General features: G+C 40.1%; 1 protein-coding gene across 1 annotated transcript; it reads left to right on the top strand.

Annotated features, from left to right (window-relative positions):
- Window positions 1–427: 427 nt before the first annotated feature.
- Window positions 428–25,532, top strand: LOC132770431 (cytochrome P450 2B4-like). Its single transcript, XM_060767371.2, has 9 exons — window positions 428–653; window positions 4,964–5,126; window positions 9,873–10,022; window positions 10,236–10,396; window positions 14,076–14,252; window positions 21,252–21,393; window positions 22,053–22,237; window positions 24,058–24,199; window positions 25,319–25,532. The coding sequence occupies exons 1-9, from the start codon at window positions 477–479 to the stop codon at window positions 25,504–25,506; spliced, it is 1,485 nt and encodes a 494-aa protein (XP_060623354.2). The 5' UTR covers window positions 428–476; the 3' UTR covers window positions 25,507–25,532.
- Window positions 25,533–27,013: the final 1,481 nt, after the last annotated feature.

The raw sequence follows: 27,013 nt of genomic DNA, 5'->3' as shown, positions 1-27,013 counted from the left end.
ATGATAAAAACATCAAATCATCCAGGCGTCTCCTGGGCAACGTCCTTGCAGACGGCCAATTCTTTCATACCAGGAGCGACTTGCAGTCTCTCCTGACACGACAAAAAAATAAATCTAAGAAAGCACAATTAAATTCATGAAATTGCCACAAGTCAACACACAATTTAAAGGCACATATGCACAGCCAGAGGAACTATTAACACACTCAGGGAGGAGGTCGACTTATAAGAGGTTGAACATTCAAGTAGGGCCTATGTCATTCCTTCATGTGATAAGATCCTTAGCCTAATTATACATGTGCAAGATATATTGATTGCAGATTCAGTGTGGCACAAAACTGTTCCTAAGTTGAGGATGATTGCAGGAATATATATATGAGGATGTTATCAGGAAAGAGAGGAAAGAACATTGAATCATAATCTTGCATCCTTTTCTATAGCTAGTTGGAAATAACCAAAGAGAAAGGCTACAGGAGAATGGAAGGGACTGGAATACTTTTTACTGTTCTGCTTGCGATTCTTCTGCTTCTCAACTATCTGAAACAGCAGTGGTCACGCCGACATTTCCCCCCGGGGCCTCTTTCCCTTCCTCTTATCGGAGGTGTATGGAGAATTAACTTTGGAATTGGATGTACTGTGGAGACACCAATGAAGGTACTTTTCCTCCTAAATAATTAAGTAATAACTTATGAATCTGACTCAAAATTAGTGAAAATCTTTGTGCATTTTTTCTATGGTGGCTGTGGACAAAAGATTTGTGAGTTACCTATTTTTTAATATATTTGGTTGTTGTAGTAATCTCACTAAAGTTTTGCCAGAGTTTGGAGATTTTGCTTACTCGAGATATAACTCGCAGACTCTTCTAGGCAGTCTAGACATTGTGTGTTATTACTACAGTCCAAAACGTAACTTTTCCCAGCTCTGCTTTTTATTCCAAAAATTCCCCCAGTGGTACCAATAGTGCATGAATAGGCAATGAACAGAATACCTCTGTGCATGCAGTTTTGAGTGTTTCCCACATATTTTCCTTCAAGGCCTCAGAGCAATTTTGATGTCGTAAGGGAACCAGGGTGAAAAAACGTCCTCCTTCACAAAATCAGTTCCATCAACAGAATAGCTTCATAGAAACTACATCTGGTATATATAATAATATAGTAGGGCTGGGCAGTTTCGTTTCGTTAATTCGTAATTCGTTAATTATTCGTTAATTTTTTCAATTACAAAACGATAACGAACCATTCTGGAGCAATTATTAAAAAAAACGAATTTTCAAAAACGTTTTGTAAATGCTTAGGCCGGGGTGTCTTTAAAGGAGATTCATAGTAAGGCCTGCAGCTGGCGGCAGGGCTGGATGACCAGGGAATTTGTTTAGGGTATTCCCTCCCTTATTTGTTCATCATCATTGTGACGAACTGTACACTCAGCAAGGGGCTAGGCCGGAGGCAGGGCCTTTGCCCTTGAGCAATGGGGGTGGCTGCTAGGCCATGGCCTGGGTGTTTGTGCTGGCTGGTGTTTTATGTTGGTCAATTTTTCTTTTGCAGACAAGAGGGAATTTTCATGGCAAGGCCAAGGGCCTGCCTTGGCTAAGGGGGTTGCAATGGTTGTAAGTGGGATGCCTCCTTGGGACCAGGGTTATGGAATTAGTGGTACCTACAGATTTATTTATGACAGGAGGTCTCTTCCAACTCTTTGATTCTATGAGTGGCATTGGGGCCTCTTCCAACTCTTTGAGCTGGTTTTATGGGAGGTATGGGTAACTCCACACCCTTGGGGGTTTTCCCACCTCTTTGATTCTGTGTGTGGCGTTGTTACCCAGGCCTATAATATAGATGAGGTGTAGGATATTAAATAGAACAGAAGGGGAAGGTGGATGGCAAGAAATCCCATGGAATTTAAGAGTGTTGGGATGTAAAGCTCTGCAAAATCTTTGGCATGTAGTGGAAATGCACACTGGTCACGCTTAGAAAAATACTGAATAGTAGAGCTGGGTAACCACGGAAAAAATTGTTTCTAAACTCGATTCGTTTCAAGGGGGCGGTAGCGTTTCCAAATTCTAAATACTTCCAAAATTTTGAGATTTCAAAATTTCGTTATTTACGAAATTTCGTTAATTTCGAATCGATTCGTTAATGGCGGACGCGATTGCGCAATATGCTAAAAAAAACCTTCAAATGGGACAGGGGAAACTTCTGAAGCTTCTCTCTCCCTCTGTTGTTGACTGTTGGTGTGATAAAACAAACAACAACTATAAAACTTGCACCAGACATGCGAAAATAATTACAAAATAATTACGAAAAAATTACGAAAAAATTTCGAAATAATAACGAAACAATAACGAAATAAATTGAAAAAATTGTTTCAAATCTAATTTACTCCTCATACTATTCCTGCATGACTCAATATCGGATCGTAAGCGAATTTAAATATAAATTAATAACGAATTACGAAATTAACGAACGAAACCGCCCAGCCCTACTGAATAGATATCAAAGAGATGGTTGTAGCAATCTGTTTCAACATTAAATGGAAAGCATGGGGTGCAAGAATAGAGAATCACCTTTATTTTAGCACTAGCTTAGTCACCTCACAATGCTGGGTTAGGTATTTGGTAACTAAAGTATTTAAAGTTGGTCATAATTTGTTATTTGTTTTGGTGTTTTACTTCAAAATAACGTATGTGCAGTGTGCATAGGAATTTCACTGTCCCTCCAACGGTCTGAGGGACAGTGAACCCGCCCCCTGTTTAAAAAGTTGGAGGACCCCTGACATAGGCAAAAATATTTTGACAACTATCTCTATCTGTCTGTTTGTCTAATGAAAGTCTGTGTTTGTATGCATGTATTTTCCAAGATGGCCCCAATTTTCAGAGAGCATTGTAACTCCTGCCAACAACGAATCTGGACAAAACTTGGCACACAGATGCCCCATGACCAACAAAACATACTGAAGGGGTTTGGTGCAGATGGACCCTACATTCTGAGAGTTATAGTTCACCAACATCCAGAGACCATTCTGAATCCAGCCGATGATGGATCTGGACCAAACTTTGCACATACACCCTACATGACCAACTTTCAATACTGTTGGGGTTTGAGGGGCGGGTGTGTGTGAACTTGAATTCTGGAAAATGTAATTTACTTATACTCAAATAACACGCTGAACCCAACTGACAATGGAACTGCGCCAAATTTTGCACACATACCCAACATGCTGAACTTTGAATACCGGTGGGGTTTCAAAGGGACTGATCTTAGAGGTTGGGACTTAGAGTTCACCTACATCCACAAAGCACTCTGCATCCAACTGATGATAGTTTTTTGACCAAACCTGGCACAAATACCCAATATGATAAACTTTGAATACTGATAGAAGTTGGGGGGATTGATCTTGGAATCTGGAAGTAGTAGTGCTCCCTGCATCCAGAGAGCCCAGTGATTCCCACCAATGACAGATATGAACCAAACTTGGCACACAGACCCAACATAGTCAACTTTGATTACTGGCAGGGTTTAGGAGTGATTGACCTTGGAATCTCAGATTTGTTGTTCACCCACATCAATGAACCTAGCCAAAGATGGATTAGGAGCAAACTTGACACACAGACTCGACAAGGCCAATTTTAAATATTAACAGGGTTTGGGGGTGGGTGGGTGATTGACCTTGGATTCTAGGAGTTGTAGTTCACCTGCGTCCAGGGAGCACTGGACCCAGCTGATGACAGATCTGGACCAAACTTGGGATATAGACCCAATGTAGCCAACTTTGAATAATGGTGGGGTTTGGAGGTGATTGGCCTTGCAATGTGGAAGTTGTTCACCCGTGTCCAGGGAACACTGAACCCAGCTCATGATGGATCTGGACCAAAATTGGCACACAGACTCAATGTGGGCAACTTTGAATACTAGCATGGTTTGGAGTGATTGACCTTAGAATCAATAAGTTGTTGTTGATGTGCTCCCAGAGAGTACTGTGAACACAAATAATGGTGGATCTGGACCAAACTTGGCACACAGACATAACATGGGCAACTTTGAATACTGGCAGGTTTTAGAGGTGATTGACCTTGGATTCTGGGAGTTGTAGTGCACTCACAACCAGAGAGCCCTGGACCTAGTCAAGGACTGATCTGGATCAGACCTGCCAGACAGACCCGACATTGACAACTTTGAATACAGGTGGGGTTTGGGGGTGATTGGACTTAGATTTTGGAAGTTATAGTCCGCCCATATCCAGAAAGCACAGTGAACACAAACAATGATGAATTTGGATCAAACTTGGTGTATAGACCCAGCATGGCCAACTTTGAATGGCCAAGTTTAGGGGGGAGGGTTGACCTGGGAATGCGGGAGTTGTAGTTCACCCACACCCAGAGAGCACTGCACCCAGCTGATGACAGATCTGGACTAAATATGGTACACAAAACCCAACATGGTCAAATTTTAATACTGGCAGGGTTTGGGGGTGATTGACCTTGGACCCAAAGCACATTTACTGACTCAGAGGTGACTGGCAAAAAAGCGCAATTGAGAGAACAACAGACATGAGAAAAGGGATTATTAATTTATATTTAGTATTGATAAAAATAAGCACTTTTCAAAAAGTCTCCCAAAACACCAGTTACATTATGTGATCAACCCCAACTGATGGTGGTACATTTACGATATAAATTATTTGAGAGAGATGGTTTCATGAGACAGGATAGAATCATAGAGTTGAAAAAGACCTTGTGGGCAACCCAGTCCAACCCCCCCCCCCCCAACAAAAAGCAGGAAAATTGCATTCAAAGTGATTTGAGAGAATGGGAGAAGGGTAGTTCTCAACTAAAATCTAAAATGAAATAGGGAGTGGGGCAGAAACATCAGAAGTGAGGATATGAATATGGTTACTATTCCTATATTGGCCTGAAATATTTCTTCATTTGATTATAACTGTTCTTCTTCTTCTTGCATTGATCCAAATGGCAGTTGGCAGAACAATATGGAGACATTTTTACTGTGTGGGGAGGAAATATACCAGTTGTAGTGTTGTCTGGATTTGAAGCTGTGAAAGAAGGACTGATCGATCATTTGGAAGACTTTTCAGACCGGCCTCAAACTGGATTTACTACACTTATAGCAAGAGGAAAGGGTAAGTTATGAAGAGTTGTACCAGACCTTTCTCCAGAGAAACAATATGAGGACAAATGATCCTTTGGGGATAATTATTATCATTTGGAAATTACACTCATGTTGGATCTACATTACCATATGATCCAGATTATCAAATCAGACGATCCAAATTATCTTTTTATTTATTTATTTATTTAGAGCTTTTATAACCCGGTCTTCTCAACTTCTGAGGAGGGACTCAGGCCGGCTAACAACAGAGAATCAATATACAAATAAACTAAAGCATAATAACATCATAGTACATTAATACATTAAAGCACATTAAAATACAGATCAAGAATTACATGAAGCCAATTCGTCAAGGTAAATCACAAATTCAACACCATCCGCCTTGTGGTCAACAGTTATTGATTCAATCATCAATCTGAGAATGCTAAGTACCAGAGCCAAGATTTTACCATCTTTCTGAAAGTCAGGAGGGAGGGGGAAGATCTGATATTGGATTATATGAGTCTACACTGTCATATAATCAAGTAGAGGTGTTTGAAATGGCTAAAATCCAATTAGTAATTCATTTCGGAAATTTGGATGGCCCATGCTTTGATTCGTAATTTGGAAGGGGGGTGTTGTCCCATTTTCATTTGTAATCTGAATCTCTGAAGCTTTATAATTGCTTTGTAAAGAGTTATTCCATTAGCGGCCATGGGGGAAATTGTGAAGCTAGCTTCTCTGTCATGGGTTTTTAAACGTCGTGTGTTATTGTTAATGTTTATTGCTATTTTCTGTTTATGAGCTTTATTCATTGTTGTATTACTGTTGCTTTCGTTTTTATTGTTGTATTGTGGGCTCGGCCTCATGTAAGCCACACCGAGTCCCTTGGGGAGATGGTAGCGGGGTACAAATAAAGTATTGTTGTTATTATTATCGTTATTATTATTATTATTATTATTATTATTATTTATATGGCTATCATGATTGACATACTTGTATACACCATTTTCTACTTTAAGCCTGCCAAGTTCCAGAATGCTTCAGTCATCTACTGATTTTTAGGAATTTTAAAAATATTTACAAATCATTTTTTTCAAAACCTAAAAGGTTTATCTCCTTGAAATTCTGCACAATGGGACAACATAAACAGGGCATCAATTCTGCAAAGTTTCAGAATGTTGCAGGGCATCAATCCTGAAAAGTACCTGGCTGCACTGCATAAGATTTGTGACAGAGTGTTCTGCACTTCATCAACTTCCCCTGCCCTATGACACATTGTTTGCACTATCACTCACCCAGCCCTTTTATAGTTGATTAGGTCCATTTTAGTACTCCTGGCCATGGGTATTGTTGAACCTCGCTTGATGGAGCTCTGATTTTTATTATATTTGTTTATTTATTTATTTACAGCTTTTATATTCTGCCCTTTTCACGCTGCAGGGGACTCGGGGCGGATTACAGTGTACACATATATGGCAAACATTCAATGCCAATTTTGACTTACAACATATACAGACATAGACAGAGGCTATTTAACTTTTTCTGGCCGCCAGGGGAGCTGTCGCTTTCATTGTCCATCTCCGACACTGATGAAGTACTTCTGCATTCTCCGCATGCTTTTTGCTGGAGTGCTTACTGGAGTCTTTTTTTTAATGGCCTCATAAATTAGTTAATTTAGCCTCCCCACACTTTAAGGTGGTACCTAATTTTCCTACTTGACAGATGCAACTGTCTTTCAGGTTGCAAAGGTCGACAACAGGCTACACAATTGCTTGGAAACCCACTCCAACCCGGGCTGGTTTCGAACTCATGACCTTTTGGTCAGAGTGATCTTAATGCAGTTGACACTCAGCCAGCTGTGCCACAATCCCGGTGCCACAATCCCGATTATATTATATTTTAGTATGTTCTATCAGGGTTTTTGTAATTTATGATGTTTTTATTTTATATTTAATTTTTATTTTTTGCTATTTTGTTTATTAAGTTACTGTTGGGTTGTTTATATTGTCTAATATGCCTTGTCCTGACATAAACTCTTGGCACAGTTTTCTTTTGACACTGAATGTTTGCCATATTTGTTCGAAACTGAACTGAGTCCCTTTGGGGAGATAGGGCAGTCTATAAATAAAGATGATGATGATGATGATGATGATGATGATGATGATGATGATGCCAATCACAGGGACTATACGTTTCAAAAAAGAGAGGCTGTTTTGGCAAACAATACAATGTTGAGAATTTATGGCAAATTATGGTCCAAAATCACATTGGTGGAATGGGAGAAGACAATTCTCCATCAGTAGAAACAAAGCAGCTAGTGAGTGCCTGGCTGGGTGACTTGATAAAGTTTGTCTAACAGAGCATTGTGCAAATCCAAGTGACCATAGTGAATGAGGTAGATTTATCAGAAATGGTTCAAAACCACTGATGTTGGTGAAGTGGGAGAAGATGATTCTCTGGCATTAGTGCAGTGATCTAGTGAGTGCCTGGCTGAGTGACTTGATAAAGTGTTTCCGACAGAGTGTTCTGCCATTGAAATGAAATGAAATGAGTGCCTGTCGCATTCACTTCTGCTGGGGGTCCAGCTCTGGGAAGCCCAGGAGGGGGAGGCTGGCCTTGAGGAACACTAGCTGTTCCACATAGGCAGGGTCCAGTGTGGTCTGTGAGGGGTGACAACATTTCCAGCCATTCTGAACACTCTCTCATTTGCTATGATGATCAGTATTACCAGGCAACCATTGCCAGATCTGGCCTCATCTGGCTTTGGGATGCACAGTAGGTCAAGTGGTCACAGGACAGACCCTCTACTGTACTGACTCATCCAGGTACTGATTTATGGAAACTTCCACCAAGTCTGTCCTTCATGGCTGGATGTACTGGGGCCCAACTATTTTTGTCAAGGCCTGGCAAAGAACCCCTCCCTTTGATTTTGCCACCTGCCAGCCATGGGGACAGGCACCTTCCTGCTGGCAATGCTTCTGATGTGACTTATGAACACACAGCTGTCCCCAACTACCTCCCGCCCCCCCCCCCCCCCCCGGCTGAACACAGACAAATCAAAATATCAGTTGCTGAAAATTATGTAAGAATTTGTTTTTGTATGTCTCTATGATTCAGCTTGTTTTGGAGTTCAAGCAAACTCTCCTGGAAGGTGCAGCCAAACTTTCTCCATCACATGCACAGGGAGAGAGGAAGACAGGAGGGAGAGCCCCAGCTGCTGGCATTTCTCCTAAATTGCAGCAGAAGTCAACCAGTCAGCAGTCATGTTGACTCCTCTGTAGTCATTCTGAGAGGGAGTCAATTTGGGTATTAGAAATTCATTTTTGGTCTGTTCTTTAATGCTTTTGCATGCGGCCACCAGCTTTTTAGCCTAGCAGTCTAGCAGCCACAGCCAGCCAGCAGCAGCTAACTCACCACAGCTTAGGATGCCTTTAGGATCATTTTGTTCACCTAGCTGCTAGCCAGCAGTCATAGCAGCCAGCCAGCTAGCAATCAGGCATTGGATGCACAGTTTAGAAGCCCTTTAGGGTCTTGTTTTGTGGTATTTTCCCATTTACTAGGATTCATTGGGGGTAGGGTCATTTACTAAGGATTCATAGAGAGTGACTCAGCCAAAGTGCTGAAATTGAAAATAAATTCCTAAAAATCAGTGGATGTGCAAATCTTTCTAAAACTTTGGACAAATTATGCCCTGGTTATGTTGTACTATTGTAGAAAAATTCGAGGGAATAGGTCTTGTAGTTTTTTAAAATTTCCCCCAAATCAGTGTATGAACGAAACTTTCAGAAACTGGGGAGAAGGGGCTTACTGTGATAAATGTGTCCTACAAGTGTGGCAAGTTTCATCCTGGTAATCAAAAATAACAGAGAAATGAGCCTTATAAGTGTTCCCATTGGTGCAAATTGTCAGATCAACAAAACAAAATATTAATGAAATTTTGGTGTTTCAAATTCGAAACAAAATGGACCCCTCAAGATGTCTTAGAAACACTTACAAAACGAAACAGGGGGCACAGTAAATTCATATTTTGAGGCAAAACAGATTTTTGGCGTTTTGCGCACATCTATTGTGTAATAGACATGTTTGAAATTTCACAATGGGCACCAGCATGGCAGGCAAGTAAGCCCAAATGGAAATGAGGTTCAAGAGGGTAGATGATGTGCATTTTCTTATATTCCCATCCATGTTTATGACATGCAGCACATCTCTAAGGGTCAATGTCCTGTGTTTATTTTGCAAAATCTGCTATAACTAAGCTTTTTAGGATGCCAGGGAACCATTTATCGGGACTAATAGTTCAGTGTTTGGAGTTTCCTTCAGGTTCTGTATTTTTAATCCCTTTTTCCAGATTAAGAGGCTGTCTGGAAAGGCCCTCGGTGGAGTTGCTTAGGGATGTGGCTGCCTGGTGCCAGTTTAACCAAAAAGTGCCATAGATTATATTTTTAAAATAGCTTTGTGTCTAATTTTTTTGGTTACCTATATTGTGTATGGAATGCAAGGCTGGAGGGAGAATGAGGACCTGTAACATGGTGGGAAACCAAAACTTTTTGTACTCAGCTGCCTGCTTCAGTTTCCAAGGTGGTGGTTGTGGTGCTCGTGCTTGATAGACTCTGCTCCTCAGAGGCTGGTAGCAAAAGAAAATCTGGTTTTGAAGGATTTGAGATTTTGAATATCTGAATAATGGAGGCTCAATTTGTATTTAGGGTAGTAACCTTGCTATATTTCACCTGAATTTTGTAAATAATAATTGTATATTGATTCATTCAACCCCCAGGTGTTGCACTTTCAAATGGACATACCTGGAAGCAGCAGAGGCGGTTTGGCGTAGTCACACTGCGGAAACTGGGAGTGGGGAAAAGAAGCCTGGAGGGCCAAATAGAAGAGGAATCCCAACAGCTTGTAGAGGTTTTTACACGTGAAAAAGGTATGCCATATCAGGATATGATGCAATTGTGTGACAACCTGCAGAAGTTTTTGTGTAGTCTGTAGTCTGGTCTTTGATTTTGAATTTGTCATATTTTTGTTGATTTCTAATATAAACATAAGTGGACATAAATTCCAATAGTTCTTTCTCCAAAGAAAAATCTAATTGAGAATATTAGATGGTTGACTGATATTAACTGAACTTGATTTGCAGGGCAGCCATTTGATCCTGCATTACCTCTCACGAATTCAGTCTCCAACCTGATATGTGCCTTGTCTTTTGGACACCGTTTCCCCCTTGAAGATGAAACTTTCAAGAAACTGATTGATGCTCTTAGATTTACATTAAAATTTGGAGGAAGCATTTTTCTTGGGGTAAGGAGTATTTTGAAAACAATTGCAATAATGTTTTGAGTGTTGGATTTGGTCATGGCAAAATGGAGTAAATTCTGCAGAAGTAAATCCTCACAATTTACATTAGGATTTGTGGAAGTTGAAGTCCAAAACACCTGAAGAGCTGAAGTTTGCCCATGCCTGGTCTATCGTGTCTGCATCCAATAAAGGGCTGTTATTATATTACTATAAACCAAAGCCTACAAAGTGATTGATGCAGAAGGAGACTGATGCAGAATGGAACAGATAGGATATGCATTGGAGTTGATATATGTAACAGATTAGCCTACCTTACAAGGTTGGTGTACAGGCAATAACACGCCTGGCTTGGAAAAGCTAAGGAGAGCAGGGGGCAGGAGTGATCAGGCAGATTCATAGCTGGAAGGGCAGTCTGATTGGCTGATGAAGTTTGAGGGAGTTGCTTAGCGACCAGAGATGGATGGAGCTAGAGTAAAAGTAAGGGCTATGCAGTTAGAGTTCAGTCAGATAGTGTCTGGAGTTTGAGGAGGGAGTTAGTTTTGCGAGATTTGAAGTGGAAGGAAGGAAGGAAGTGTTTTAGGAACTGTTGTTAGTAAGAAAGATAGCTCTTTGGGGAAAATAGTTAAAAGCCTTCAGGGAAGAAGCGTTAAAATATATACTGAGCCTCTATAGTTTAGAGCAGGGGTCCCCAAACTTTTTCAACAGAGGGCCAGGTAACAATCCCTCAAACTGTTGGAGAGCCGGATTATAATTTGGAAAAAAAAGAATGAATTCCTATCCACACCTCACATATCTTATTTGTAGTGCAAAAAACACTTTAAATAATACAATAATTAAAATGAAGAACTATTTTAACAAATATAAACGTAGCAGTTTAGAATAAATATAAACCTAGCAGTTTGAAAACATGCAAATGTGAGTAGATCAATAGATACCGCTCCGGCAGGAAGGTAACGGCGCTCCATGCAGTCATGCCGGCCACATGACCTTGGAGGTGTCTATGGACAACACCAGCTCTTCGGCTTAGAAATGGAGATGAGCAGCAGAGTCCCAGAGTCAGACATGACTATCCAGCCCCCCCCCTTCTCCTGCTTGGGCCCACGGAGGCGGAGGGCAAAGCGCGCCCAAGCCGCTTTGCCCGCTGCCTCCCCCCTTCTCCTGCCTCTGGGATGCGGCGAGGCTGCATCTCGAAGGCAGGAGAGGCTGGGCCCACAGAGACAGAGGGCAAAACGGGTCCAAGCCGCTTTGCCCGCCGCCTCCCCCCTTCGCCCGCCGCCTCCCTCCCCCTTTGCCCGCCTCTCACCCTTCTCCACAGCTCGCGGGCCAGATAGATGCCCTCGGGGGGGGGGGGGCGGATCCAGCCCGCGGGCCATAGTTTGGGGACCCCTGGTTTAGAGTGCTAGTGTTAAAACTTCAGGGAAAGAGGATTCAAAAGCTTTAAACAACCTATTTGTATTCTTGTGTAAGGAACATATTTTCAAGAAACTCATGTTATAAAACCATTCCCTGTAAAAAGTAAAACCTGACAGTTTACTGAAACCTCAACACATCTTTGATGTTCAAGAACAAAATAAACAGCATATTCTTTGTTTTTAAAAAACTCTCCTGAAGAGTTGATGTGTCTTCTTGAACATCATAACAAGGAAGTGGCTTATGGATTAATAAATGGTGGCAGCAAAAGAATCCTTAATAGTAAATTGGTGGCAGCAAAGAAAAATATAACATAATATATAATATATAGTTTTGACATCTCCCTGTCCTGTTCTCGGCCAGGACAGTATAATTGTTGATGAATGTTGAGCACTCTTGTTGTTTATTCTTATGCAATTTCACAATTCAATCACCAAAGAGGAATTCAAACAACCAACATATGTAGTGGAAAGGTCCATAAGGCACAAAATGATCTGGGGCATGACAGAGAGATTAAAAACACTAAAAGGGGGTTGTTTGGTTATGTCTGTAAAAATAAAAAAGGAAGTTGGGAAGTTGTAGGACCTCTGCATGGAGAAGATGGTGGAATGCTGACAGAGGATAGGGAAAAGGCAGAACTACTCAACCCCTTTCTTTGCCTCAAGTCTTTCACAAAAAGAAATCACTTTTCAACCCGAGGAATATGGAGTAGATGAAGTAATAGGGGGATGGGTTCAGAGCAATGAGTTCCAAAGGAGATTTCACCTGAACATTAGATGTAACTTCCTGACTGGTTGAGCTATTCAACAGCAGAACTCTTGCTTCAGAATGTGGTGGAAGCTTTTAAAGCCCCAGAAGCTTTTAAACAGAGGCTGGATGGCTATCTATCAAGAGTACTTTCATTGTGCTTTTCCTGCATGGCAGGGGCTTGGAATTGATGGCCCATATGGTCTCTTCCAACTCTCTTATTGTATGATTTTGGTGTTCTCCAGGCACTGCTAAGGTCAATTAGAGAAGGGCAAGATTTGAGTAGTGGGAGAGTGTTTTACCATCACTTACCTATGCAGCTCTATGCAGCCTCTGGGATGGTAGGGGGTCCTGTTGTAGGGAGGTATTCTGTTGCCACATCTGATGTCAAGACAAGTGATAAGGAAAAGGTAAATGCTGTGTCACAGCTGGAGATCACCATGATGGCAGCCTATGTTGCTACTAAAAGTTTGCAACGTACTTTCCCAAAGTTTTGGAAAGGATCAGAGCTGTTTCAGTTGCAGCTGACACAGTTAATTGATGGGATAATTGAGTGTATGCTATCTCATGTATATAGTAAGTCACTGTGTGTTTATACTTTGAGTATTGCATTCTCTATGTTGGAGTTTTGCATTCTCCATGTTGGAGTGTTGTGTTCTCAGTGTTAGAGCACTGCGTTTGTATGCTTTGCTTGGGGCTCGGTTTGAGCTGAAAACCTTTGTTTGTCTGATGCTGGGAGAAGTTACTGCAAGCGTCCAGAGCTGAAGGCAGCAAGTCAAGGTCGCTCTACAGACAACTGAGTAAGAGGGACTGTATATTGTTCTTGTTACAAGTCTGCTTATCAACATGGAATGAAGAGGACTCGCGGAAGATATTGTTTTATGTTATGTTTCTGGTGAGAGCAATTCTTCTGTTTTGTTTTGTATGCAGTGAATACAACTTTATTTCTTTTCTACTTAAAGCTGAAGACTCATGTGTTTTTCTTTTATGAGTTACGTTATCACACATAAAGTTACAAGGGCTAAAGTCAGTTTGCAGGCTACTTATGCTAAATGCTGATATCCTAACCAAACCATACATGAAACCACTGGAGGGTAAGAGCTCTCTCCCAGCTCTACAGTGGCTGAGAGAATCTTTTTATATGTTTCTTTTGGACCTTATCCAGCATCCAGATCAGGCTTGAGAAAAGGGTCAGTTTAAATTAGAGCCATAGAAGTAAAATAGGAGGAAGAGAGAAAGGTGGTGGGGGTATTTTGAAAGCAGCTGAAAAAAGTGAAAGAACAGAGAGTTTATTAGAAGTGTCCCTGCCAAATGAAACAGTGGAGAATATGCAGTGGCATCCTAACTAAAGCAAAAAAATTCATGGTGAAAGGGAACAAGCACCCAGCTCTCCATTTCTTGTTTACATCCAATAATTTTCTTATCCTAAAGCAACTTGTTTGTGTCAAAGCTGCTTTAGCTGATGGACTGTGTTTCCTTGCCTCTGCCCTACTAATGATAGGCCCTTGCTTTTGTCTTTCTGAAGCTATATGAACTATTCCCATGGCTCATGAAGCATCTTCCAGGGCCTCACAAAAAGGCATCTCATGTCACCGAGATGCTGCTTTCATTAGCAAAGAAAGAAACACAGAAGCATAAGGAGCAAAAGTCCTTTCAGGATCCACGGGATTTAATTGATTTCTACCTGCTTGAAATAGAGAAAGTAAGTATCTGCTTTGTGTCCAATTATATCCATTCCAAGAATTGCAATGGGGCCTTGGTATCCTATCCATGGCCTCATCATGGCATAAGGGTGACAATGGTCAATCCGGCTAACACAGAGGGTGCTCTGGGTAGAACCGGCCCTTCACCCAGAGCTCTTATTTTCTTCTTTTTTATTTTTTTATTTTTCCCTTTTGCTTTTTCTTTCTTGTTTTTTTCCTGGCTCCATACAACATTAATCTCTGTCTCAGTACTCCACATTTTTTCATTGCTAATCAGAATGCTGGCATTGGTGCCATATATAGAGAGAGGTGATCCAATCTCAGGGCATCCTTTTTTATACCATCAAAATTAACAAAGTGCACCAAGAACACTAACAAAAAGAATGGATTTGCACGTAGAATTGCTGATTGCCCAATACAATCTTACATGATGCCACAAGAATGTGAATGTATATTATTGTGTTTTTAAACTGCTTAATTTATGATGTTTTCTACTTATTATCAATGTATATGGATTGTTTTTTACATGATTTTAATATGTTGTAAGCTGCTTTGTGTCCCATGAGGGAGGAAAGCAGGATATAAAGAAAGATTTATTTATATTGTTATTAATACAGCTCCATCTACTAGTGGAAGAAGGCATATAATTAAGTACATAATTGGACTGATTGAAACATAAAGGAAATATCCCTTGCAATGCGTATGGAACGATGGTACCAGCATATACCTAAGGAGACAAATGGCCAACTCAATATCTAGTGAAGTAGGTTTTGTAATGGCCCCACAATTCAAGCATTGTTTCATTGATGTACATCTGCTCACACCATCTAGCTTCTTTGGAATTCTCAATGTCCCCCAATGTCACAGGTTGGCTGTCTGTTCCAAGTATACACCAACCTTAGATGCCAACGAGTAGGAACATGCAGATTTCTACGACAAGTTGATGAGGAAAAATGAAATGCAAAGATACAGAATGGGGGACGCCTGGCTCAAGAGCAGTACATGTGAAAAAGATCTTGGAGTCCTCGTGGACAGCAAATTAAACATGAGCCAACAATGTCATGTGGCAGCCAAAAAAGCCAATGGGATTTTGGCCTGCATCAATAGGAGCATAGTGTCTAGATCTAGGGAAGTCATGCTCCCCATGCTCTATTCTGCCTTGGTTAGACCACACCTGGAATATTGTGTCCAATTCTGGGCAACAAAATTGAAGAGAGATATTGACAAACTGGAATGTGTCCAGAAGAGGGCGACTAAAAGGATCAAGGGTCTGGAGAACAAGACAGGAACAATGGCTTCAAACTATAAGAAAGGAGATTCCACCTGAACATTAGGAAGAACTTCCTCACTGTGAGAGCCATTCAGCAGTGGAACTCTCTGCCCCAGAGTGTGGTGGAGGCTCCTTCTTTGGAGGCTTTTAAACAGAGGCTGGATGGCCATCTGTCAGGGGTGCTTTGAATGCAATATTCCTGCTTCTTGGCAGAAAGGGGTTGGACTTGATGGCCCATGAGGTCTCTTCCAACTCTATGATTCTATGATTCTATGCTGTAAAAGCTTGTTGAAGCCACTACAAGTTTTTGGTGAGTGACTTCAATGCACGTATGGGCCCTCAAAAATAAGGAGAAGTGTGCACAGGACCATTCAGTGACAAGCAGAGGAACAACTCTGGAGAACAACCTGCTAATTTCTGTGTAATCTTCCTTTTTGGCACAGCAAGAGCTGCTTCAAGAAGCCGCCAGCTTGAAGATGGCCGCATGTGAGCCCAGATGGACTTCATGACCACGAACTTTTTTTTTTTTTTTTTTTTTTTTGAAATGATTTTTATTAAGTTTTTCACAATCCACACAAGGAAAGAGGGGGAACAAAAAACAAGAAGATAGAACAGTAGGAAAGGAAGAGGTACACACAAAAAAACACAAAAACCCACCATATCTAACTACCATCTAATACATACAATACAACTACTCAAACTATTCTAAAATGACTTCCACTCCAACCTCAGGATCTTTTCAAGATATTTCTTCACCTTAATATCTATTCTCATCCCATTGTTTTTTCAGCTTTCTTTTCATAATCATATATCAGGGACCAATCTGTCCTCCTCAAAACTCTTCCTTCATTTCTTCTCAACAAAAAAGTTAGTTCGTCCATGTCTCTTATTTCTTTAATTTTCTTCCACCAGTCTTCAATACTCGGAACCTCGCCATTCTTCCAGTATTTGGCAAAAACCATCCTAGCCGCCGTTGTGCAATAGGTAAATAATTTATCTTCATTCTCATCCAGTTTACAGTCATCATCTGTAAATCCCAGAAGATAATATTCAGGTTTCTTCTTAAAGCTTTTCTTTAATATTTTTTGTAACTCCTCATGAATAATAGACCAGAACTTTGTTGTTTCTTTACATGTCCACCACATGTGGTAAAAGGTGCCTACTTGCTCACTACATTTCCAGCACTTATCTGATACATTTTGATACATATGGCTCAGTCTACTCGGAGTCAAATACCACCTATAAAACATTTTATACCAATTTTCTTTTAAGTCCATAGCATATGTGTATTTCAATTTTTTATTCCACATCCTTTCCCATTCCCCAAAGTGGATGGGCCTTCTTATATTTTCCGCCCATTTAATCATAGAGGTTTTCACCTGTTCTGTTTCTGTCATCCACTGGAGCAATTTATTGTATAATATTGTAACCGTTTTCCTTTGTGTTTTTAGTATTCTATCCCATATATTCTCGTTCCAATCAAAACCTGTTTTTTGATCTTGTTTAAAATAGTCTTTAATTTGTAGGTAATTTAACCAAGTTATATTGCTAAATAAAGTCTTTAATTGTTCAAATGGTTTCATCTCTATTGTCCCCTTCACCAATATATCCTTGTATCTTGGCCATGTCCTCCATCCTAGTAGTCTTCTTTGATGCGCCTCCATTGCTGAAATCCATAATGGTGTTGTTTTATAGAAAAGAGCTTTATACCTCATCCATGTCCGTAATAGGGAGGCTCGCACGAAATGGTTGCCGAAATTTTTCTCCTTCATCTCTCTATTATACCATATATACGCGTGCCATCCCACTCTTAAGTCATGACCTTCTAAATTTAGGCACTTCTCTTTGTCTAAAGTCATCCAATCCCTAATCCAGGACAGTGCGCAGGCCTCATGATAGGTCTTCAGATCGGGAAATCCCAATCCTCCTCTTGTTTTCTTATCTATTAAATTCATATAATTAATTCTTGGTCTTTTTCCTTTCCAAACAAATTTCATTAAATCTTTCTTCCACTGTTTGAACAGAGTTTGACTTCTTATTATCGGTATATTCTGGAACAAGAACATAAGTTTTGGTAATACATTCATTTTTATCAAGGATATTCTACCCAGGAGAGATAGTTTCAGCCGGTCCCAGTTCTGCAAATCCCTTTGGACCTTCTTCCATACTAATTCATAGTTATTCTTTAAAAGTTGTCCATTTCTGGCTGTGATCCAGACTCCTAGATATCTAATTTTCTTGACACCTTCAATTCCAACCTGTTGTTGAATCTTTATTTGTTTCTCCTTATTCACATTCTTAAATAAAAGTTTAGTTTTCTTCATGTTCATCTTAAAACCTGCCACCTTTCCAAAATCTTCTATTTTGTTTATCCAACTTTGTAAATTTTTCTCCGGGTTTTCAATTGTACCTATTAAATCATCTGCAAACGCTCGTATTTTATATTCAAATTTACCAATTTTTGCTCCTTTGATCTTTTCATCTTCTCTGATTTTCTTCATCAGGATCTCCACTGCCATAACAAAAATTAATGGGGAGAGTGGACAACCTTGTCTCGTGCCTTTCGTAATTTCAAATTCTTGAGTCACTTGCCCATTCACTTTAACCTTAGCTTTTTGAAATTCATAAATAGCATTAATTGCATTATTAAATTTCTCTCCCATATCTAACTCTTGTATCAAAATCTTGAAGAAATCCCAATTCAAATTATCAAATGCTTTCTCGGCGTCTATTGACAAAAGGGCAAATTCTTTTTGATGATTAGTCTCATAATATTCCAAAAGATCTAGAACGTTGCGTATATTTTCTTTCATATGTCTATTTGGAAGAAAACCTGTTTGTTCTTCTCCAATCCACTTACTTAAAAAAAATTTTAATCTTGTGGCCATGATATTTGCAAACAGTTTATAATCCGTATTTAACAAGGAGATCGGCCTATAATTTTTAATATCATTCTCCGGTGATCCTTCTTTATGTATCACAGTTATTTCTGCCTCCTTCCAGGAGTCTGGGACCTTTCGGGATTTTAAAGCTTCATTCGCTATAACTTTAAAAATAGGTATCAACTGCTGTTTAAACGTTTTATAAAATCCTGCCGTAAACCCATCCGGTCCCGGAGCTTTATCTGCATTCATTTTACTAATGGCTTTCTCTATTTCCTCTTCTGTTATTTCTTTGTTCAGTTCTTCTCTATCTTCATCTGTTATTTTATCCAGTTTCATTTGTCCAATATATTCCATAATATCCTCTTTCTTTATATCCTCCTTTGTATATAGTTGTGTATAAAAAGTCCGAAACTCCTCCAAAATTTCTTTGTCCGTTTTCAAGTCCTTGTCCTTGGTACTTATTTTAGCAATATGGTTGATTTGCCTCTTTTTTCTAACCTGGTTTGCCAACCATTTACCCGGTTTGTTAGCATTTTCAAAAGCCTGTTGCTTTAGAAATTTCATCTGTCTTGATTGGAATTCCAGCTCCACGTAATTTTTTTCCTGTTTCAGTGTCGCCAATTGTTTCTCTGTTCGTTTAGATGGGTTTTTCTTTAACTCCATTTCTTTTACTGCTATTTCTGCCCTCAACTCGTTTATTCTTTTATTTCTCTCTCTATTCCTTCTTGCTCCTTGTTGAATAAAGTGCCCTCTCATGACTGCCTTAAAGGCATCCCAAACCACTCGTGGCTCCATTGAATCTAGTCTATTTGTTTGTAGGTAGTCCTGAATTAACTTCTTGAAATATTCTTTGTCATCTTCCGTTTTTATTAAGTTCTCATTTAATCTCCATTTTCTATAATAATTTTTTTGATTTACGACAATTTCCAGAGGGCAGTGATCTGATAAGTCTCGTGGCAGAATATTAATCTCTTTCACTTTAGTAGAGAGATTCTTAGTAATCCAAACCATATCAATTCTTGACCAGGATTGATGTCTATTCGAGAAGAAGGTAAAGTCTCTTTTATCTTTATTTCTAATTCTCCATGCATCTTCAAGATCGAAGTCTTTTTGTAAGTCCATGAATTTCTGGGGGAGTTTCCCTCCCTTAAACTTCTTTTTCTTCAAACTTTTATCTATCTGACAATCGACGACCCCATTAAAGTCTCCTGCCAAAATCAGTTCATCAAATTCTGTTTTTTTTAACTTAGTATTTAAGAATTCAGCAAATTTTCTCTTCGGTCCATTGGGAGCATATATATTACAAACCAATATTTTGGAATCTCCAATTATTATTTTCACTGCCACACATCTCCCTTCTGTATCTCTAAATGCCAATTCTGAATCTATTGAGTCCTTTACATACGTAACCACTCCTCTTTTCTTTTTTTCGTAGGCCGAATAATATTCCTTTCCTAATTTTTTATTCGGAAGGTGTGCCACATGTTTATCACAGATGTGCGTTTCCTGTAACATTATTACATCAAAATTCTGTTTCTTCAGACTCCTCCATACTCTCTTCCGTTTTTGGGGGGAATTCATACCGTTAATATTATTCGAAAAACATTTTATTTGTCTCTCCATCATTCATGACCACGAACTTGATCACTTTCTCTGCAATCATTATTACAGAACAGATATAGCAGTAGTACCATCTTTCGTGACTGGAAGCGACTATGGGATGCTTCGATTGAAAGTTCATCTCAGCTAGAATAGCATTAAGTTGGACAACTGTTGAACGGAAAACCCCCACGACAACTACTAGACGCTGATGCAGCATCAACAGTAGTAGCTTTGACAGTTTTTTGCTTTTCGCGTTACATTGATGAGGTCTATGAACACTTGTGGAAATGCTTGCTGGAATCAAACGAACAGCCACAACCCATGCCTCTTGCCATGTCACGAGAAGGTTGTCAGAAGAAACGAGATGTCTGTTAGATAAAGAAGTAACACCAGTAAATCCTCTCCTGGATTTCATGAATTATCCAGGACATACAGATAAGAAGTAGATCATGAAATCATAGAATCAAAGAGTTGGAAGAGACCTCATGGGCCATCCAGTCCAACTCCCTTCCAAGAAGCAGGAATATTGCATTCAAATTAACCCTGACAGATGGCCATCCAGCCTCTGTTTAAAAGCTTCCAAAGAAGCCCCCCCTCCCCCCGCACACCATGCCAATAAGCAGAAATTAAAAGCAGGACTGACTTTCAGCTGCCTGTGCCCTTGAAGTGGATGTCACAAAGGAACAACCCCCAGTTAAGGGAAAGCCCTAGTCCTATGACATTCTCATTAAATCCCAGACCAGACAGCAGACCTCTATAGACACATCTCCTGGATCAATTAGTCCCTTTGGGGAGATGGTGGCGGGACACAAGAATAAAGTTGTTGTTGTTGTTGTTGTTGTTGTTATCAACACCCCAGTCCTTCCAAGAAACAGCATCCAAATTCACACACTTACAAAACCCGTTTCACAAGTAGAATATAGTGCTACAGGAATAGGACCTAAATACTCTAAACGCAACAGATCTCATCTGATCTTGGAAACTAAGCAGCGTCAGTCCTGGTTCCTACTTGGATAGAGCCCATGAATGACTACCAGGTGCTGCAGTCCATATTTCAGAGGACAAAATTGGCAAAACCCACTTCTGAGTGTTCCTTGCCTTAAATCCTTCAAAATTCTTGGGGGTGCTATAAATCAATAGGAAATGTGAAGGTACATGCACGCACATAGAAAGACAGTCTTGAAGAGAAGCCTTGTAATCAATCATAAGTCATACTTCATATTTTATATTGTCACCATCAGAGGAAAAATGATCCTACCTCTACATATGATGAAGAGAACCTGGCTCAGATTATTCATGATTTTTTTGTTGCTGGAACCGAAACATCTGCAACGTCTTTGAAATGGGCAATCCTCCTTTTGGCAAATTATCCAGATATTCAAGGTAAGAGAGATCTGTGTGTATTAAGAACAACATCCTGCTGTGTCAGTAGTAACTTTTAAACAATGCGCTAAATCAATAATGACAATGACAATAATAATAATAATAATAATAATAATAATAATAATAATAATCTTTATTTATATCCCACCCAATCTCCTGGAAGGGACTCAGGGTGGTTTACAACAAGAGTTGGCAAACATTCAATGCCAGGAAAAACACAACAAAACACATAAAATCATACCATACTTATAAAACAACTCAAAAATAACAAATTAGAAATTTAAATATGCAAATAGAACAATTGGGACACATTTAGATGGATGGTATCCTTGAAGTGACTGGATTGACTTGAAGGAGCTGGGGGTGGCAACGGCAGACAGAGAGCTCTGGTGTCCATGAAGTCACGAAGAGTCAGAAGTGACAGAATGAATAAACAACGGCAATAAAATATCAATTTCAATCAGTATAGGGCCCCCATAAGAACATCCAACTTTTGTGATGCTCCTTTTCTTGAGTGAGAGTGCTTTCAGTCTATTATTTGATCAGAAAAAAAGGCTGAGTAGAATCTGTTGAATCAGCAACAAGACAAAAAAAGAAATTCTGAAATAAACTTTAGTACCCATAACAAAACTTGCATCTATTTCCATCTTTTTACACAGATAAAGCCTATAAGGAAATAGAAGATGTGTTGTGCTCCTCTTCCTTCAGCTACCAAGACCTAAAGAAGCTCCCTTATACAAACGCTGTGCTTCATGAGATTTTGCGTTTAAAATATCCCCTCTTATTTGGGCTCCCAAGACAAACTTCCAAAGATGTGAAGATGAGAGGTTTTCTCATCCCTAAGGTACAGGATACAGATTTTGGGAGATGTAATCACATAGGTCAGAGATAGCTTGGAGTAGTGGTTTGAACATTGGATTAGGGGCACATGTATGAATATCTATGCTAATCACTTAATGTTGACTGAAGATTTTGAAAGATTTACCCACATAAAACATTGGATTTGAGGTTCATCTACATAAGTGGTTCCAAACATTTAAGAGACCATGGACCACTGAGACAAAAAAAATGATACATCATGGACTATCAGGTTTAATCAACTCCTCACGCTACCACTCAGACAAAATAGATTTTAAAAGTTTTTAAATAACTAGAATGTCTTGATCACATTAACATTCACATATACATTTTATTTTCTGATATAAAGACAAAACACCATAATGAGACCTAATGAAAAAAATATGTGATTTTGGAGTTTGCATTTATTTCAGTAGGTAGGACATCATTGGATTGATACTATTGCTCAATGCCATGCACGTGTCATGGTATTGAGTAATAGTAGACTAGGGGCTGTTCCAGAGAGGCCTTTATCCCAGAACCATCCACGTGCGCTTTCGGAGGTGGGCGTCCAGATGCTCTCACAGAACTGGCCTGCGAGAACATCTGGAGGCCCTACCACCCTCCCCCAAAGCCCCCAAACCCCTTTGAAAAGTAAGGAAAACTTACCCGGCCTCCAATAGACTGTAGCCGGAGCTCTTCCGGGAATGTAGAAATGATGTGCCAGGAGAGCAGGGAAGGGGAGCTATTTTCCTCCCCCTCCCTCTACTGGCACATCAAGACGAGCTACCGCATTTTGCACCAGCTTCAGTTTCCGGATCACTGACAAAGGAAGGCCAATGTAGAGGGCGTTACAGTAGTCAAGTCTGAGGCTGATAGATGGGAGCTCACCCCATCTCACACATTCAAACCACTGACCTTCAGGTCAGCAGCTCAGCTGGCACAAGGGTTTAACCCATTGTGTCACCGCGGCTCCTACACGCTCAGGTAAACTCAATTAATCCAGACAAAACTGGGACTTCCCAGTTTTCTTCAGATTAATAAAACACTTGGAAAGATCTAGGGGCCAATCTCCACAACAATCCCAGTTCTTAGGGCTCCTGGAGCACAAAGACAATTAGGGTGCCCCCCCCCCCAATAGTACTCCGGGTGTGCAAAAATGACTCATCAGGAAGTGGGGGGGGGGAGGGATTTCTCTCCCTTTTGGATATCATTTTTACATGTTTGGGGAACTCTCTAGAGGGGTCTGCACTGCCTCCAGGCCCCTCGGGTAAATTTTTGATGGGAAATGAGGACTGGAGGGAGGCTGGATGCCATCCCAGATAATCCTTTGGTTGACCGGAGATGGGATCTTGCCACTCTCTGAGGGAAAGCCAAGGGTTTGGATTGGGAGTGAGGACAGAAAGCTGGGAGAAACTGGTTTTTTAAAAAACCCAGTTCCTCCTTGTTTGGGGGCCTGTGTAGAAGTGCTTTGACTTTACCTATGTGCTGAGTTACTATTCAACAATTGAATGAATTATTTTAATGTAATTACATTTAACCAAGAAGGAGTTCTGCTAGGATTTGCACATTCTTGGATGTGCTTAGATGGAACTGTTTGTCAATTGCTTCGGTGCATTACTTAATTCACTGGGATATCAGATGCAGCCACTTTGCATTATTTAGTGCACAGTGGAACATCAAGTGGGCATATTGGGAGATCACATACCTGGATCTTAGTTGGGTTAAGATAAGCAATCAGACAGCCCATTCAATTCCCATGAAATCTTAATTTCTAAGAGAGATGTGTATGTGCCTGTTTGTCTGACATTTCTTTCTGGTTTTCAGGGGACATCTATTGTGCCAAATGTACGCTCTGCTCTTCTTGATCCAAAGTACTGGGAGTCTCCTAAAGAGTTCAATCCAAAACATTTTTTGGACCAGGATGGACATTTTGTTGCTAACGAAGCGTTTCTGGCATTTGGTGCAGGTAAAGGTAGTTCAAAGTAGCTTGTGATTTATTAGTGTGCCTTCTGGGGAGTTTCCATGATAAGATCTGCCCCTTGTGAGGTCTGTAGCACATATTCATCAAGGCAGCAAAACATTTGTTGCAATTATGGTGCAATTAAGAACCATAAACCAAGACACAATGGGCTTTTTTCATGTCAAAAGCAACTTGAGAAACTGCAAGTCACTTCTGGTATGAGAACATTGGCCACCTGCAAGGACATTGCCCAGGTGGTGCTCGGATAATTTGATGCTTTACCATCCTTGTGGGAGGCTTTTCTCATGTCCCCACATGGGGAGCTGGAGCTGTCAGAGGGAGCTTATCTGCGCTCTCCCCGGATTCGAACCTCCGACCTGTCGGTCTTCAGTCATGCCAGCACAGGGGTTTAACCCATTGCCCCACTGGGTGCAGTTATGGGAGATCAGGGATTTTCTGCCAATAAATCATACTAACATTCATGAGAGGGGAAAATGGAGAGAAAGACATGGATGATGGATGTAGGTATGGGTGAAGAGGTTATTCTACCATTTCACTTTGCTTTGTTTTTCTTTGGTGGTTCATAACATTATAAAAATGCTTTTAGGAAAAAATGTTTACCAGTGACGTGGCTGTATGTGTCCTTAGCTTCCACATTAGTTGCCATTCTCGCTTTTGTTCCTCACTATTTTCTTGCTACTAGGTAGTAATACTGAAAAGTCTCTGCTGCTTTCTTCTTAATTAAAACTGTTTCTTTGATGATTTTTTTAAAAAAAATACATCTCTATCTTATTCATGCCTGGGAGAAAACATATCAAAGAGAGAGAAATGATTGCAAAGGATACACAATGAAAGCACTCCTGAAAGATGCCCTTTCAACCTTTTTGTAATAATGGAAAGTTAACCAAACTTCAACACATTCTATTCCAATTTAGTCCGCATTTTCAAATAACAAATTCTTTCCAATGCTTAGGCAGAATAGCTTCTCTTGTAAGTTATATCTGATGGGTTACTTTAAGAAGATGGAATAGACTATGGCTTACCAATTCATAGTCCAATTTTCAGATCCATCCCTGTTTACTGCATGGAATAGATACTCACTTTCTATCTTTGTTTCCCCTGCAGGGGCTCGGGTGTGTTTCGGGGAGCATCTGGCAAGGATGGAGATCTTTATCTTCTTTGTCAACCTGCTGAGAGCCTTCCGTTTCCAGCTGCCTCCAGGAGTCAAAGAGCTCAATGAAGAACCTGCAGTAGCACTGTCAACGCCACCCCATCCTTATAAAGTGTGTGCAGTCCCTCGCAGTAGTTCATAATAAAATATACAAGGGCATATACTTTATTGCTGTAATTTTAAACTAAATCCATGCCTCATTTCATTTCCTCATATTTCTTTCCTATGCTTAGGACCTGAAGCATACCTGTGATATAACTTAGTCATAAAGAGATTCTGTCTAATTCTGTTTTTGCTTTGTCCATGAACAGTTCAGTTTAAAGAATTCTTGCTATGTATGGATGTAGTGGTGCTAATGTAGCATAGTGTGTTGCAGGATGGTCTGCAACCTTTGGGAGATCTGTTTTCAAATCCTCGCTTTGCCATAGAAACCCCTGGGTGATCTTGGGAAACCATTAGGGGCAAACAAAGGTTTGGACCTCCTTTTCGTAATTTGGAGATTTGGATGATTCGTAAATATGAATCTCTGAGTTACTAATAGGAAAAATCTCCTCCAAAGCATTCATGAATTGAAACACAAGCCTCCAAAACATTCAGAGAGGTTAATAAAGATTTGCTGTTTCAAAGCTTTTTTTCATTGTAACATACTTCATTATTCATAATTGTCTGGGTTGGGAGGAAGTGGGGCTGGTGTTGGAGAGGGCCAGGCAGCAGCATGCTGTTTTTTTCCCCCCTTGTCAGCCAACCAGAAAAGGAAGACCAAATCACACGGCTTTCTGAAAAGCTAGTTGTAAAGGAATTAGGGGGATTATTTGTTGAAAAATCCCACAAGCTGTACCACCAATTATAATGGATAGGGGATTAGTTATTAGCTAATCCCACCAGCTGACACCACTTGTAATGGATTATTAACAAAATCCCAACCACTTGTAATGGAATGTGGCTTCTTTAATTAAAAATCAAAAGCTGAATAGCTAAAACAGTCTTCTAGTCAAAAAATGTTTTAAAAGAACACTGGCTACCACCATACTTAAAAGAAATGTTAAGCCCTTGGCTTGACTTGAGGTATCTTCAGGCTAGGATGTGCTGGATTTGCACTCAGGCTTTGTACTCTGAAGTAACACTGAAGAGATTACTTTTAAAATACACACTGCCACCATTAGACTTTGACTTCTATAAAGTGCTTTGGAACTTCTCAGACAGAGGCACACTGAGGCAGTGATTGTGAACAAAGAACAATGTTGTTTATTTGAGAAAACTTTAACAAAATAGGCATTAAGGACAGAAGGATGAAAGCCCCCTCTGCATTATGTCATAGCAGTGTGCAAAGCTTGGCAGCACTGTTTCTTAAGTCAGAAATGTGTGTGATTCATTGATACAAATCTCTGAATTACTAATTGGTTTGTGACAAAAATGTTTCAATCTTTGTTTTATTTCCAGTGTAACATACTCCATTATTGACTGGGGTGGGATGGGCTGAGGGGCTGAGGTGATTGACAATGGCAGCTGCATGTGGTATTTTTTTCCCTTGTCAGCCAATCAGGAGAAGAGCCAAGAAGAAAGCCAATCATACACTTTCTGCAAAGCTAGTCTCCTCCCTGAAGCATCTGTCTTTTAGTGGAACTAGGAGGAGAGAGAAAGATGTGTGT

This window comes from Anolis sagrei, chromosome 3, assembly GCF_037176765.1.
Source record: "Anolis sagrei isolate rAnoSag1 chromosome 3, rAnoSag1.mat, whole genome shotgun sequence".
In the NCBI taxonomy this organism is placed as follows: domain Eukaryota; kingdom Metazoa; phylum Chordata; class Lepidosauria; order Squamata; family Dactyloidae; genus Anolis; species Anolis sagrei.
Note: the sequence above shows the minus strand (reverse complement) of the source record. Positions and strands in the feature narration are given on the sequence as shown.